At 45.5% G+C, this 16,761-nt stretch overlaps 2 protein-coding genes across 4 annotated transcripts in view; one reads left to right on the top strand and one right to left on the bottom strand.

Annotated features, from left to right (window-relative positions):
• Positions 1-4,284: 4,284 nt before the first annotated feature.
• Positions 4,285-9,702, bottom strand: LOC147116572 (60S ribosome subunit biogenesis protein NIP7 homolog). 3 transcript variants are annotated; one of them, XM_085991640.1, is made up of 5 exons: positions 9,549-9,702; positions 7,583-7,669; positions 7,126-7,264; positions 6,750-6,890; positions 4,285-5,848 (listed from the first exon to the last, which is right to left on the bottom strand). In XM_085991640.1, the coding sequence occupies exons 1-5, from the start codon at positions 9,602-9,604 to the stop codon at positions 5,729-5,731; spliced, it is 543 nt and encodes a 180-aa protein (XP_085847766.1). In that variant the 5' UTR covers positions 9,605-9,702; the 3' UTR covers positions 4,285-5,728. The 3 variants fall into 3 exon arrangements, with proteins under 3 accessions (XP_085847766.1, XP_085847765.1, XP_085847764.1); XM_085991639.1 differs by lacking the exon at positions 9,549-9,702 and adding an exon at positions 9,192-9,415; XM_085991638.1 differs by lacking the exon at positions 9,549-9,702 and adding an exon at positions 9,011-9,170.
• A 58-nt stretch (positions 9,703-9,760) lies between these two features.
• Positions 9,761-16,761, top strand: part of znf276 (zinc finger protein 276) — a 47,710-nt gene continuing 40,709 nt past the window's right edge. Inside the window, exons 1-2 of the mRNA XM_085991631.1 lie at positions 9,761-10,027; positions 10,139-10,349. Of these exons, the coding sequence (XP_085847757.1) occupies positions 9,977-10,027; positions 10,139-10,349 (262 nt within the window). The 5' untranslated portion in view covers positions 9,761-9,976. The remainder of the gene's footprint in view (positions 10,028-10,138; positions 10,350-16,761) is intronic.

Genomic DNA, 16,761 nt, shown 5'->3' with positions numbered 1-16,761 from the left:
CCGCCAGCAGCGCTCCTACCTCACCATGAGTGGCGCGCGATGTGTAAGAAGGCTGAGATTCCGAAAGGAGGTGGTTGCAGAGATCTGCCACCTGCTTCGCAGAGATCTGCGTCCAAAGCTCAGGTGCAGGACGTCTCTGTCGGTGGAAGTGAAGGTGACGGTGGCATTGAACTTCTATGCCACCGGCTCCTTCCAATCCGCTGTTGGGGACATAGCAAACATATCCCAGTTCGGCGTGCATCGCTGCATCCGCCAGGTGACCGATGCCCTTTTCAGAAGGAGACGCCAATTCATCTCCTTCCCCATGGCCCTGGAGAGCCAGCATCAGCGTGCAGTGGGATTTGCTAGACTCGCGGCCTTCCCCTTGGTGCAGGGCGTCATTGACTGTACGCATGTGGCTTTGCGGGCACCTCTGGAGCATGGTGAGCAGTATCGCAACCGGAAGGGCTACCATTCTCTCAATGTGCAGCTGGTGTGTGACCACAAGCAGCGCATCCTGGCTGTCAATGCCTGCTTTCCAGGCAGCTGCCACGATGCCTTTATCCTGCGGCAGAGTACTGTGCATGACATGTTCGAGGCACAGCCTCCCCCAAGAGGATGGCTACTCGGGGACAAAGGCTATCCTTTGTGTACCTGGCTCATGACCCCGCTCCGCGCGCCCAGGACCGCTGCTGAAGAGGCATACAACGAGAGCCATCAAAGGAGCAGAAACATCATCGAGCAAACTATTGGGGTCCTCAAGCAGCGGTTCCGCTGCCTTGATCGTTCCGGCGGATCTCTGCAGTATTCGCCGCACCGGGTCTCCCAATTTGTCGTCGTTTGCTGCATGCTACACAACCTGGCTCTCCGCAGGATTCAGGCACTGCCACCTGACGTTGGACCACCACCTCAGGAGGAGGAGCAGGAGGAGGAGGAGGAGTACGTTCCCAGGAGGGAGCGACAAAGGTCCAAGGGCCGTCCGTCGCCAGCTTATTGAACGTAACTTCTAAGCCCTGTCAGGGAATGCCTTGTGGCCATGAAGCAAGATGAATGCAGCCGCTCCGCAAGCCCTCAGCCGGCGAAGGCAACAAAGACTAACAAGAACAACCATGGACACTGTCTGAATAAAGATAAATTTATATTTGACAAAAATGAAACCCCTTCCCACATGAATCCCAAAAACAATCAACGGCCCCCACAAAAAGTGCAACAAACGACTCACTCCCACAACCTGGGGAGGAGTAACTCCACATTTGAACAAACCAGGCCTCAACCTCGGCCTTAACGCAAAAAACATACCCATAAACAAAACAACCATGGGCAAAATAAAGATGTCCACCGCCATATAAAATGAAAGCTGGCCACACCCTCTACTTAGTGGCCCGCGAGGGCGAGACCTTGTCCAGCCTTTTGGCGCCCCTGCCCGGCCTGCTGCTCCTCCGCAAGCTCTGCCCAGTGGCTGCTGCGGGGCTGGGGGAAGGCGCCTGAGGGTCAGATGTCCTTCCGCCAGATGGCCTTGGGGGGCGGCCTACACGGGCTTTGGGCCTCGAGGGGCCGGCTGTTGATTGGCGCACATGTGCATGCCCACCATCAGCTCCAGCCGCTTGCTGTTGACGCTCCACTGGGGGAGTGGCGGCGACGGATGGCGCAATGTGGGCAAGCTGGCGTATTGGAGGCGCTGGCTGGTGATGTCGCACGCTGGCACTCGCCCGGGCACACACTGCACGATCTGCACCAATCAGCCGAAGGGCGGATCGCTGTGCTGCTGCAGCGCGGCGGGTGTCCTGGCGATGCCTGGCTGAGGCAGCGCGTGTGGCAGCAGTGAGTGCCCCTGTTGCCCTGGTCTGCGACCGCATCACATCCGCCACTGACTTGACGGCATCAGCCAGCGACTCCATCGCCGGAGGCATCCGTTCCACTACCTCCATCATCATCCGGCCACTCTCGGCATTTGATGCCCCAAACTCCCGCACACTGGTCGCCAGCGACTCGATGGCCTCAGGCATCCGTCCCACCACCTGCATGAGCTCTGTGTGGCGGCGGTCTGAATCCTCGGCCATTTGGTCCAACTGGCGCACCTCCTCCGAGGTGAAGGTGGCCGGACTGGAGGCGGGACTCTCCCGCTGGGGAGCAGGGGTCCGAGCTAGGCGACCCTTGGCACGTTGCTGGCGCCGAATGTCCGCAGCAACTGCACTCCCCTCCGATCCTTCCCCCCTCTGGGGGGAAGGCCGCGGCCCACCCGCAGCCCTCCTGGGTGGCTGGACGCCACTGGTCCCAGCAGCTGCACTCCCCTCCGAAAGTTGCTCCAGGCTCTCGTCCAGGGAAGACGTGTCCAACACTTCGCCCTCTGCTGCGGGACCTGAGTCCTCCCCTGATGGTCCGGGTTGCTCTTCCTCCTCCTCCTCCTGTTCGGAGGGGCTGTCACTGGCAGCTTCAGGGAGCTCTTCGTCACCAGCTGAAAGCAGGAAGGCACAAGAGTAGCTTCAGAGGAGAGGGCGTCAGCGAGGGAGTCATGACTGGTGGCATTCAGCGCATTGGTGGCACAGTGGCAAAGGAGGTAGCTCGGATGCGCAAGTGCGACGAGAGAGGGCCAAAAGGTGAGGTCCTTACCATTGCCGGGCAGCGGAGGGTCGGCTTCTCCGCACGCTCTGGGCACAATCACGCGGCCTCCCATGAGGCCACTCGCGCTCCTCCAGGGGAGTGAGCTTCTGGAACTTGGCGCGGCCTCCCCCGGTGATGTCGCGGCGCTTGCAATTATTCGCAAGTTTAGCCTGCAAGAGAAAGGACGGGCTCTAAGTACGGTGTGTAGCCGTGACGTAGTGTGCACTGCCTCCCATGGTGGAATAGCTTGGCCAGAGTGTAGCCCTGATCTAGTGTGCCTGCCTCTCATGGTGGAATAGCTTGGCCAGAGTGTAGCCCTGATCTAGTGTGCACTGCCTCTCATGGTGGAATAGCTTGGCCAGTGTGTAAAGTGCAGAATGTGCAATTGATGCTCATGACTGTCCCAAAGCTGCTGGCTGAGGGCTGCCCATTAGGCCTTTCAGGTCCCTTTGCCCATCATGTCAGGTGTACATGCAAGAATGAGGAGCAGAGTGGAAAGGGTACTCACCCTGACAATCCTGGTCAGGTCATTGTATTTCTTCCGACATTGCACCTTGTCCCTGGGGGCATCGCCGTAGGATGACACCCTGGTGGCGATCTCCCTCCAGGCTTTGGTGTAGACGCGGTGGGTGGGATTCCTGCCATTGTCTGGGAACAAGATCCTGCGCCTCTTCTCCAATGCTGTCAGCATGATATCCAGATCACGCTCTGAGAAGCGCAGGGCACGCTCACGGGCCTTCTCGTGCGTTGCCATGGCTCCTTGGGCTCAGCAGCAGTGTTGAGGCCTAGTTTGAAAGCTGCAGTGTGCAGGGCGTGGCAGCAGAGCAAATCGTCCCTTCCCCCTTTAAGAGCTGGCCGGCGCCACGGGGTCTGCTGTCAATCAAAAAATGACCGCACCCGCGCTGCGCCCCACCTCGGCGCTATCCCTCTGCATCGCCGGCTTAGCGCCTAAAGATAGTCGTGTAACGCCTCTTTTAGCGCTCCAGCAACCTCTTAGGGCGAAGCAACTGAATTTCGGCGAAGGGGGCGCAACTTTGGGGCGGGCGCTAAAGTCGGGTGGGCGCTAACGTTAGCGCCCCAAAACTGGCAAAACTGAATTTCTAGGCCCAGGTGTGGTCTCACCAATACCCTGTACAGTTGTAGCAGGACTTCCCTGCTTTTATACTCCAACCCCCTTGAAATAAAGGCCAGCATTCCATTTGTCTTTTTCATTACTTGCTGTACCTGCTTGCTAACTTTTTGTGTTTCATGCACAAGGACCCCCAAGGTTGTGGGTTCAAGTCCCACTCCAGCGACTTGAGCACAAAAATCTAGGCTGACACTTCAGTGAAGTGCTGAGGGAGTGCTGCACTGTCAGAGGTGGCGTCTTTCAGATGAGACATTAAACCGAGGTCCCATCTGCTCTCTCAGGTGGGCGTAAAAGATCCCATGGCACTATTTTGAAGAGGAGCAGGGGAGTTATCCCTGGTGTACTGGCCAATATTTATCCCTCAATCAACATCGCCAAAACAGATTATCTGGTCCTCATTCTCACATTGCAGTTTGTGGGAGCTAGCTGTGCGCAATTGGCTGCCACCTTTCCTACAGTACAAGTGACTACACTTCAAAAGTACTTCATTGGCTGTAAAGCACTAAAGGTGCTATACAAATGGAAGTTCTGTTTACCATTATGAATGTGGACATAGAAATTTACAATACAAATAATATAGATGCAAGTCTTTCTTTTTCTTTTTAATGGGAAAAGTTGACCAGAGGTATGTGTAGATATAACATTTCAAGTATTAAAGGAATTCATATTAAATAGCAAAACTTACAGCAATTTGGGAAGCAAAGTTGGTTGGAGCATAGACGTTTTATCCGTAAAGGCTAAGGATGTGTTAAGATGCAAAACTAAAGCACTACAGCACCACCACTAGCAGAGTTACAGCATGACAAGTTTGCACCTGCAATTCTCATTATGCTATGATGGAAACAAGTTTAAACGAATGTGCATCAAAAATGTGACAACAGGAAATAAGGTTTTGTAGACAGGAAGTGTACAGACATCAGATCTTTATTATATAAATTATATCCAGTGTTATTTGAATATTGTGTAGCTCAATTTTCAAATCCTAGCTGAAAGGCAAGGGTAAACCAAAATATCTACCCTATAGATCTGTTTTGTTAGAATGGATGGATGACCTTACATTTCTCAATAAGAATTACTCCCAACACTGGGACTGCTATAAAGTCTACTAGGTAAAAGGTCAGTCTGAAGCAGTGCAGTATCAATGACAGCATGTTTCAGATTCTGTTGCCGAGGGGACACATTCATGAACTCATTAACTCCAAGGCATCACTACAGAATAAGGCTCATAAGAGCTAGAAAAAAATGAAAATCCAATTAACCTGCTCCACTGGATCTGACTAGATTTAGTTACTTCCTTCCATCTGTCATACTCCAGTTGGACTTAGCTGTTTTTTTTTACAATTTAGAAAAACACAAACAAAATGACAGCTAATGATCTTGAAAAAGACATCATCTACTTTAAAAAGTGAGTAATAAATTTATAGATCTGATTACAGCTGTGGTAGAGAAAAACAGTCCTTCTTTAATTAATTTATTCAAACATGCATCACCAAAATGGTCTTCAATGCTTTCTAATTAAAATATATGCAAATCAACTCTGAATGAACCGCATGCGTATCCGCATACATACATCAGAGATACCCGATGACAATCCTATCTTGTTTCTGACCAAAACTATATTTCTTTTGAATAGATTGGATTTTAGGGTTTTCAAAAGTCAAATCTACTAAATTAGCCCATTATCTGAAATTTCAACATCATTTAAACCAACAAGTAAAAAGGCCAAAAGTAACAGCTTCAATCAACAGTAACATTTTCCAAAAGGAAGTGCTCCTGTGTACAATTTCTAAACAGTTCTGAAGTAACAACCTGCTAGGTTTACAAAAGATACCAACTTGCTATTAAATGTTAACAGTTCAGATGAAAGTTAGTTGAATTCACTTCATGTCTCGATCAAATGGGTCATTGTGCATTTCCTTGTGAAGATGTCGGAGGAAACCGTTTAGTAAAAGAGTGATCCCTGTTCATAATCTTCTTAGCTTGAGAACAACAGTCTTTTTATGTGATCGGCAAGATGAATTATGTCAGGGTGTCCTCGTTCCGAACATACTCACCAATATCAGCCTGGTGAAACACAACAATTGCCATAGGGTCTACTTTCCGACAGTCCTGAGTCGATTTTGCAGCAACTCCAAAGCCCTTTAGAAATAAGTCAAGAACATTTTAAATGCTGTGAATTATGTAATTGAACTTCAGCTTAGTTTATCAGAGAAATTGAATCACACAACCTATGTTGAGTGACCTTCCTTAATATTCATTAACAAGTATAGCTACTGCCGCCTTGTATGTGATATAATAAAGGTCATTCCATATTAATGCCACAGTTGCTCAATTGTATTAAATGGATACACTTACATTGCAACAGTGGATTTTTCCTACTTTACAACTTCTTTGGCTGTAAAGCAGTTTGGGACGCCCGGAGGTTGTGAAAGGCGCTATATAAATGCAAGTATTTTTTTTTTTTTTAATAAAGAGAAGGGATGGATGAGTGGTTCATGGAAAACAAAAACATACAAGATCCTCAAAATTCCCAAGAGAGACCCTTTTCAGGAATTCACATTGCTGATCTTGATCTTGGTTCCTGCTGCTGCTCAAAAGCCAGAAACCAAGGATCAACAAATAAATGCCAACAATGCGAGGCATTACACTAAAGAGCCCTGAAGTTGATTAGTGCTACATAAATAATTAAGCTCTAAAGAAAATACTTTGCTAGTGGGCAGAAGCAGGGCTGGGAGGGGGCAGAAATGAGGAGAAAAAAAATTAAACTAAAAAAAAACTAGTTTTAGGCTCAATGGGATATGGCAACTGTGTTTATGACCACTGATGACACAGAGGTAACTTAATAGATTTCAGATTGTAAAGCAAATCTTACATCGGCACAAAGTCAAAAGTAGTGTTAAATGTCATTACATCTGTTTAAATAGTAACACCAAGAGTAAACCGTGATATATTGTGGTCAGCGTTTGTCTATTCTTCCCCTCTTATAGAATGGTTTTAGATATGTTTCAATAGTTAAAGGTCAAACAATCCTTTCTCTTACCAATGGAATGTCAGCCATGGAGTAGATCACTACGCCTTGATATTGGTTTGTGTTTTCTGTAATTCGACCCAAACCAGATTTCAATATATGGTTTCCATACAGGAAAGATTGTTCTGTTCCAGGTTTCACCCACACTTTGTACTGAAATTAGAAAAAACAATGACCCTGTATATCTGAACAATGAGGTTCTGCACTGTACCATTTAACAAACCCGATTCAAAATATTATGGAAAGGTTAAAGGTACGCTTGTATTTTCAGATAATAATCAGCATTCTAATATTCATTAGAAACAGTTTGAACATTGTCCATACTAAAGCACCACTAAATTCCCATCCACTGTGAGCAGTGATGCTCCTACTTGTTGTCAGAACTTACCTTAGCATAAGGAGCAAGATAGTCGAGCGCTGTAATATGAAGTCGGAATTTTAAGGTTTTGGTGAATTTCCCAAAGCAGGTTCCTAGTGAAATAAGTTTATCTCGAGAAAAATTCGTTGCCAATTTCAGGATTTTCTCACTACAATAAAGACAGCAAAATAAATGTCAAATAAATCTCAAATTAGTTATTTTATAACAATATACCCATTCCAGATACTGTACAAATAAACCTTTATTAAAATACCCTTAATAATAGCCACTACACAAATATACTTTCACAATTATTTATTCTGCTCTTAAAAACCTATACAAAAATTTATAAACCCCGCCCCCCTCATCCTCAACAGGATTATTTCCTCACCTCCCCCACCCCCCCCCTCAAAAATATACTTCAGCTAAAATCTCTCCCTCTCTCAAAGCCAGGGGCATAGGATTAAAAACTTGTTGCACTTCTTACCTGACGTAATAAATACGATCCTTGTGTAAACGGAAGCAATAGGTTCCATCGGGACGATCCACCAGCAACTTAATGTTCTCTCCAATACTGAAAATAGTCAAACATTATAAAATGAGGGCAGAATTTAACATGCTCTTACTTTTCCATCACACAATTAATGTTCTATTTCTCAAACAGTTCTTAAAGACGACCACACAATAACCAGAACGTAGCACAGAAACGCAACTGCCCAGTAAAATGACTAAAGTGATCAATAAGTTGTGAGACTGCTCACTATGACTGAGAGAAATTTAAGACCAATGGAATCATACTAAAGAAAACTCTTAATACTGCATGTTGGGGAAGATAAAAGAAGGCAAACAGGGGCTTCAACCTAAAACAGTGCAGAGCAATTTTATGTCAACACTCATTCATTTAATTCGAGGTTCAGTAACTTTGGAAGAAACTCACACTCTAGAAACACAAGTCACCAACAAATTACTTCTGGCGTATGGAGAGAATGTTACAAAGGCATTCAACACATTGCGATCATGGCTTTTTAAGTGAAGTTTCGTACTCATCAAGATGAGTTGATGCTGGGAAAAGGAATATTTTTCGTTTTAAGACCCAGTGTCAAAATTAAGCACTCCTAGATCAGGCATTGTGGTTAGTTACTGTGTACCTCACTCTACTTTGGTTGTTTTAATATTATGGATTAATTTTTTTTTTTTTTTTTTTTTTTTTTTTTTTAAGTGCGACCGGAACCAAAATATGAAATAACAAAGTGCTGGAAACGCTCAGTAGGTCAGGCAGCATCAAGGAGAGAGAAACAGAGTCAACGGTTCGGGTCGAACCCTTCGTCAGAACTAGAAAAGGTTAGGGAAGAGAGATTTTTAAGCAGGGGCAGGGAGGAGGGAAGAACAAAGGGAAGGTCTGTGACAGGCTGGAAGGCAGGAAAGATTGACTGACAAAAGGGATGATGGTGCAAGGCAAAAGGAGAGGTAGTGGGACAAGTTAAGAAACAAAAGATGGCTCTAGGTGACGTGTAAATGATGATGGCAGCAACATTAACAGCTACCATGTGAGGAATCAAGAGAAAAAAAATAAAGAAATACAGGGGCAAATTTAGAGTCTGAAATTGTTGAACTCGATGTTAAGTCCAGAAAGCTGTAAAGTACCTAATAGAAGGATGAGGTGCTGTTCCTCGAGCTTACGTTGAGCTTCGCTGGAACAGTGCAAGAGGCCGAGGACAGAGAGATCAGAGTGGAGCGGAGAATTAAAGTGACAGGCAACCGGAAGCTCAGGGTTACCCTTACGGACTGAACGGAGGTGTTCCGCAAAGCGGTCACTCAATCTGCGTTTGGTCTCCCCAATGAAGAGGAGACCGCATCGTGAGCAGCGAATACAGTATACTAAATTACAAGAAGTACAAGTAAATCGCTGTTTCACCTGTAAGGCGTGTTTGGGGGCCCTGGACAGTGGGAAGGGAGGAGGTAAAAGGGGCAGGTGTTGCATCTCCTGCTGCTTGCACGGGAAGGTATTGAAAGTACAAGATTCAGCCACATTTGTCTAACTCGGGAGATTGACAAAGGCTCCACCAAGATCTCTACATATATGAAAATATACGTACAACATACTGTTGGCTTTCCCCCAGAGCTTTCACACAGCCTTTCACTCCCCACCCCCTGGCGACCCAGGGAGATTCGGGCGCGCCACATCAGCAGTTAAAGGAGAACCGGCGGCCGCCCTCCCACTGACTCCAGCCCAGGGCCCAGTTGGCGGATCTCTGACTCCAGCCCAGGGCCCAGTTGGCGGATCTCTGACTCCAGCCCAGGGCCCAGTTGGCGGATCTCTGACTCCAGCCCAGGGCCCAGTTGGCGGATCTCTGACTCCAGCCCAGGGCCCAGTTGGCGGATCTCTGACTCCAGCCCAGGGCCCAGTTGGCGGATCTCTTCCTCTCCCCTCCCACCCCCAATCCCTCGCTCACTATTTGGCGAGTTTCTCGAACAGGAGCCGCGTCTCTTCCTCGGTCAGCGGCCGCATCTCCAGCACCACGCGTTCAGCGCCCGCCGGAACCGGAACTCGGCGTAACCGGAGTAACGAGGAGGGCCGGCCCGCACCCACTTCCCCACATCCTTCAAAAAAAAACTTTACCCGAGTCAATTTTCTTTTTAAAAGAAAAATAACATATTTAATTGAAAACACTGGTGCTATAAATCGTGCTGCGTTTTCACACAGTACAGAATTGTTTTATTTTTAGTTTAGCTGTTAGGGGGAGCGATATCGATGCGGCATTGAATTATAAATAGTGCCGAACAGATTTGCTGTGAGGAATGAGTGCTGTGGAATTAAAATTAAACATCCAATAAAAAGCAAGCTGTTAAAAAATGTATCCGGGTGCCCGGAACAGGTTTAATGTACGGTTCCCAGCCCAGCTCGGAACGGTTCTCTCGGTGTCGAGCTGCAGTAGGGAGGGTTTTTTTTGCTGCCGCTCCCTTTCCGGTTGTTTACCGTTCGTCCCGGTGACGGTTTTTTTTAAAAAACAATGTTTTAAATTTTAAACTTTTCACTTTTCAGGCAATGAAACGGAACAAACGCGGCCGCTTCGTGTCGGTGGCCATAGCGCAGAAGATGGAAAGGCTGTCGGAGGCTCAGCGGCAGCGGTGGGTCCGCACCCGTACCAGGCAGCCACAGGCTGAAGGGGAGCCGGAGCCGCTGCCGGGCGCCCGGGCTGAAGCGACGGTGACAGCAGGAGCCCGGCCCCGGCCCCGGCCCCGACCGCAGTCAGGTCAGTGCCCGGCGGTTGGCCCGCTTCACTTCACTTTTTAAATGTTGATGATGACGACCTGCTCGTCGCCCTTTGAAAGCCGCACTTGTTTGCCTGGGATTGCCTAAAATCTGTCACTTTGGCTCCCTCACCACTCATTCCTGTGAGTGAAAACAGCACATCGGATTTAATCGATATTTCAGTGCAGTACTGGGGCAGTGCTGCATTGTCGGAGGCACCGTCTCTCTGATGACATATTAAACCTAAGCTCTGCCTGCCTGTTTGGGTGGCTGTGCCGCTGTTACCTCTAGACTTGGCTATTCTATCCTTGCTTCCCAAGGAAAGGGAAGCAAGGATAGAAGCAAAAGACAGGAAGGAGAAAAGCAAAAGTGGAAGTCCGAGAAATCAAGGGTGTAAATCAAACATAGCCGCAGTAAACAATTATTCTAAAAGGTCTAAGTGTGTTTAAAAAAAAAACAAGCCTGAAGGCTTTGTGTCTTAATGCGAGGAACATTCATAATAAGGTGGATGAATTAGCTGCGCAAATAGATGTAAACGGATATGATATAATTGGGATTACGGAGATATGGCTCCAGGGTGACCAAGGCTGGGAATTCAAAATCCAGGGGTATTCAATATTCAGGAAGGACAGGCAAAAAGGAAAAGGCGGTGGGGTAGCATTGCTGGTTAAAGAGGAGATTAACACGATAGTAAGGAAGGATATTAGCTCTGATGATGTGGAATCTGTATGGGTAGAGCTGAGAAATACCATGGGGCAGAAAACGTTAGTGGGAGTTGTATACAGACCCCCAAACAGTAATGCTGAGGTTGGATGGCATTAAATGGGAAATTAGAGATGCGTGCAAAAAGGGCACACCAGTTATCATGGGTGACTTTAATCTACATATAGATTGGTCTAACCAAATTAGTAACAATACTGTGGAAGAGGAATTCCTAGAGTGTATACAGGATGGTTTCCTGGACCAATATGTCGAGGAACCAACTAGAGATCGGGCCATCTTAGACTGGGTATTATGTAATGAGAAAGGATTAATTAGCAATCTTGTTGTGCGTGGCCCCTTGGGGAGGAGCAATCATATTATTATTTATTATGATGGAGAGTGAAGTAGTTGATTCGGAGACTTGGGTCCTGAATTTAAATAAAGGAAACTACGATAGTATGAGGTGCGAATTGGCTAGGATGGATTGGGGAATGTTACTTAAAGGGTTGACGGTGAATAGGCAATGGCAAACATTTAAAGATCGCATGGATGAACTACAGAATTTGTTCATCCCTGTTTGGCATAAAAATAAAACAAAAAAGGTGACTCCACATTGGCTAACAAGGGAAATTAGGGATAGCATAAGATCCAAGGAGAGGACATATAAATTGCCCAGAAAATGTGGCAAGCCTGAGGATTGGGAGCAGTTTAGGATTCAGCAAAGGAAGACAAAGGGATTAATTAAGAGGGGGAAAATAGAGTATGAGAGTAAGCTTGCAGGGAACATAAAAACTGACTGTAAAAGCTTCTATAGATATGTGAAGAGAAAAAGATTGGTAAAGTCAAGCGTAGGTCCCTTGCAGTCAGAATCAGGGGAACAAAGACATGGCAGACCAATTAAATACATACTTTATTTGTGTCCTCCTTTTGTGAAGACAGAACCAATCTCCCAGAGATATCGGGGAACATAGAGTCTAATGAGAGGGAGGAAATTAATGAAATCAGTATTTGTAGGGAAATGGTGTTAGGGAAATTGACGGGATTGAAGGCCGATAAATCCCCAGGGCCTGATAATCTACATCCGAGGGTACTTAAGAAAGTGGCCCTAGAAATAGTAGATGCATTGTTGGTCATCTTCCCAAATTCTATAGACTCTGGAACAGTTCCCATGGATTGGAGGGTAGCTAATGTAACCCCACTATACAAAAAAGGTGGTAGAGAGAAAACAGGGAATTATCGACCAGTAAGCCTGACATCGGTAGTGGGGAAAACGCTAGAGTCCATTATAAAAGATGTAATAGCAGAGCACTTGGAAAACAGTGACAGGATCGGACAAAGTCAACATGGATTTACAAAAGGTAAATCATGCTTGACCAATCTACTGGAATTTTTTGAGGATGTAACTAGTAGAATAGATAAGGGAGAACCAGTGGATGTGGTGTATTTGGACTTTCAGAAGGCTTTCGATAAGGTCCCACATAAGAGAGTAGGGTGCAAAGTTAAAGCACATGGGATTGGGGGTAAGGTACTGACTTGGATAGAAAACTGGTTGGCAGACAGGAAGCAAAGAGTTGGAATAAATGGGTCTTTTTCCGAGTGGAAGGCAGTGACTAGTGGGGTACCACAGGGATCGGTGCTAGGACCCCAGTTATTCACTATATATATATTAATGATCTAGACGAGGGAACTAGATGTAATATCTCCAAGTTTGCAGACGACAAAGCTGGGTGGACGTGTGTGCTGTGAGGAGGATGCAGAGAAACTCCAGTATGATTTGGACAGGTTGGGCAGATGCTTAGCAGATGCAGTATAATGTGGATAAATGCAAGGTTATCCACTTTGGTGGCAAAAACAGGAAGGCAGATTATTATCTGAACGGCAATAGATTGGGAAAAGGGAACGAGACCTGGGTGTCCTTGTGCACCAGTCACTGAAGGTGCAGCAGGCGGTTAAGAAGGCAAATGGTATGCTGGCCTTCATAACGAGAGGTTTCGAGTACAGGGGCAAGGATGTCTTGCTGCAGTTGTACAGGGCCGTGGTGAGACCACACCTTGAGTATTGTGTGCAGTTTTGGTCGCCTTATCTGAGGAAGGATGTTCTTGCCATGGAGGGAGTGCAGCGAAGATTCACCAGACTGATGCCTGGGATGGCAGGAATGACGTATGAAGAGAGATTGGGTCGATTAGGCTTATTCGCTAGAGTTTAGAAGAATGAGAGGGGATCTCATTGAAACATATAAAATTCTAACAGGACTAGACAGACGAGATGCAGGAAGGATGTTCCCAATGGCGAGGGAGTCCAGAACCAGGGGTCACAGTCTAAGGATAAGGGGTAAGCCATTTAGGACTGATGAGGAGGAATTTTTTCACCCAGAGAGTGGTGAATCTGTGGAATTCTCTACCACAGAAGACAGTTGAGGCCAATTCATTAAATATATTCAAGAAGGAGTTAGATATATTATTTAAGGCTAAGGGGATCAAGGGATATGGGGAGAAAGCAGGGACCGGGTACTGAATTTGGATGATCAGCCATGATCGCATTGAATGGCGGAGCAGGCTCGAGGGGCCGAATGGCCTACTCCTGCTCCTATCTTCTATGTTTCTATGCACTCCTGGCCGGCCTCCCATGTTCTACCCTACGTAAACCTGAGGTCATCCAAAACTCGGCTGCCCGTGTCCTAACTTACACCAACTCCCGTTCACCCATCACCTCTGTGCTCGCTGACGTACATTGGCTCCCGGTTAAGCAACGCCTCGATTTCAAAATTCTCATCCTTGTTTTCAAATCCCTCCATGGCCTTGCCCCTTCCTATCTCTGTAATCTCCTTCAGCCCCCCCCCCCCCCCCCCAAGATATCTGTGCTCCTCTAATTCTGCCCTCTTCAGCATTCCTGATTTATAATTCCTCAACCATTGGTGGCCGTGCCTTCTGTTGCCTAGGCCGTAAGCTCTGGAATTTTTTCCCTAAACCTCTCTGCCACTCTACCTCGTTCCTCCTTTAAGATGCTCCTTAAAATCTATCTCTTTGACCAAGCTTTTGGTCACCTGGCTAATTTCTCCTTATGTGGCTCGGGTCAAATTCGTGTCTTATAATACTCCTGTGAAGTGCCTCGAGATGTTTTACTACATTAAAGGTGCTATGTAAATACAAGTAGTTGTTGTTGTTGAAAGATCCTGTGGCACTATTTGAAAAGCAGGGGATTTCTTCTGCTGCCCTGTCATTTCAACCAACGCTAACAAAAATAAATTTGTGATCTGATCATTTATCATATTTGCTGTTTGTGGGACCTTGCTGTGTCCAAATTGGCCTACAGAGCAATAATAACTACACTTCAAAAGTTAATTGATTGTGAAGATAATGGATGTCCTGCAGATGTGAAAGGTACTTTATAGAGGAAGTCTATTAAATTCATTCCAGAACTAAGGGGACAAAGCTATGAGGGTTAGCTACCTTGAGACTTTTCTCTGTTGAAAAAGAGACTTGATAGAAGTATTTACGATTGAGGGGTTTGGCGTCATATGTTTTTCTGCCAAATCTCATAACATTATACTCTGTTAAATTATCTCTGCCAGATCTTTTTAGATTTGTACACATTAATCATTATTTGCCACTGTTCCCAGTTTGGTGTCCTCTGTAAATTTAGACACCTCTGATATGATTCCATTCTCCAAATCACTTCTAAACACTGACTCCTGTGGCACACCACTAACAACTGCCTGCTAACCAGATACCTCTCCACACAGCACAATTTACCGCTGCCTACTAGGTGGCCAAATTCTAATCCAGTTCAACACATTGCTAACTGTCACATTGGCACAAGCCTTATACAGTCGTCAATTATGTGAGGCAGTGTCAAATGTCTCTGAAATCCAGGTATACAACATCCACAGTATCATTTTTATCCACTAAATCCTTAAATTCCTCAAAGAAATCCAATAAATTATTAAACACAATCTGTCGTTACAAAAAAACCATACTACCTCTCTGTAATTAACTCCTGTCTCTCAATCACTTGTATTATCCTTTATCATAGTGTCAAAGCAATTTCCCAAGGAAAAGCTCTCTAATTTGACAGTTCATTCTCTTTAAAAGTAGGAGTCAGATTTGCTACTGTTCAATCTTACGGGATATGATCTGAGTCCATTGAGCACTGGAAAATATTGCTGAGAGGATTCACAATTCCTTCATAACCCTGGTATAACAACTGCCCGAATCCTGGGGCTTCATTTACTCTGGGTCAACTTTCCCAATAGATCCTCCCTTGAGATTTTGAAGGTTTTGTGTCTACATTGACTGTTAAACTGTATTTTTACTTTTGGTATTTCTCTGCCTATTTCATTTGTGATCATGGTTGCAAAGTAGTGGTCCTGATTCACCATCTTCCATTGTCATTTCTTAGTGGCACTGCATCCCTTTGTACCCTTGACCTGCGTCTGGCAAATTTGAAGAAGACTTTACAGTTCTTTATGTTGGCGGCTATGTATTGCTCATGTTCCCTCTTAGCATCTCATTTCTTAGCATTTTGTGAACTATTTATAGTTTTTCTTTTTAATGCCTTCCATAACTTTCTTAGTTCTTCATGCTTGCTTTAATCTTTTATTTCATCCATTGCTTTCAGGGAAAATTAGCTTTTGCATCTTTAAAAATAAATCCTTTCAAAACTTTGATTTTTTTTCCACATACTTTAATGTAAATTTTTCCTGCTTTCATGTATTCCTTCATAACTCTCAAAGTTAACTTGTCCAAAATGTATTTTCTTAATAGGCTTCCTTTTATGTTGTGTCCTCAATGTGTGTGTGTGTCACACCCTAGCAGTACAGATGTTATGTAGGGAACCACCTGTGAGCTTTAATGTCGCATTCGACTACTGATCGCACTTCCGACAGCGACCTTCTGACTCGGAAGTGAGAGTTCTACCATTGAGTCAAGGCTGACACCAGCAACCTTCATCCCCTCCAGACTTGACTGTTCCAACACTTAATTTGCTGCCGTTTCAAGCTGCACCTTGCACATACCGCTGCTTGTCCAAAATTCAGTTGCCCATGTCCTGTCCCACATAAGTCCCGAACCCCTGTTACTTCTGTCCTCACCAACCTTCATTAATGCCCCAACCTCCAACGCATCAAAATTAAAATTCTACAAGCCTCTCTACAGATATGATCTTCTGTACCTTTGCCGCCTCCTTTAGCCCTACATGTCAACTCAGGCCATCCACTCTGCTGACTGGTGTTCTTTACATTTCCCCTCAATTTTTTAAAAAACCTCAAAGGTGTGATCTACATATCTTGAAAATGTCTGAATCATCATACAGCAATTATAATGGACTCAAATTTGTTACTGGTGTGCTTGACCAAAACCAATTTGTATTTGGACCAATAGAATAATTGAATCAGCAATAAATACTGTTTCACAGTAGTTTTCATATTTTTCCATGTAGGAGTTCCCCTGTAAGTATGAACACAGTTCTACAAATTCCTTGTCTTAACTTCTGAAAGATAGTGTTAGGTATGTAAAGGAAAGTGCTACCATTGTAGAAAATCTTTTATTAGTACACAGAAACAGAAATAGCACGCTCGTAAGTAATGCAAATGCTGAAAAATTCTAAAATGCAATCACACGGACAGAAATCTAGCTTTGAAGAACTCTTGACATCCCCTTGTAAACAAACTCCCACCAACAAATAACTAGACTTTGCAGTTTTTATTTCCTATA

This window comes from Somniosus microcephalus, chromosome 6, assembly GCF_052327205.1.
Source record: "Somniosus microcephalus isolate GS21.2 chromosome 6, FLI_Smic_1.0, whole genome shotgun sequence".
NCBI lineage: Eukaryota > Metazoa > Chordata > Chondrichthyes > Squaliformes > Somniosidae > Somniosus > Somniosus microcephalus.
The sequence above is the reverse complement of the archived record's forward strand: the minus strand, read 5'-3'. Positions and strand labels throughout refer to the sequence as shown.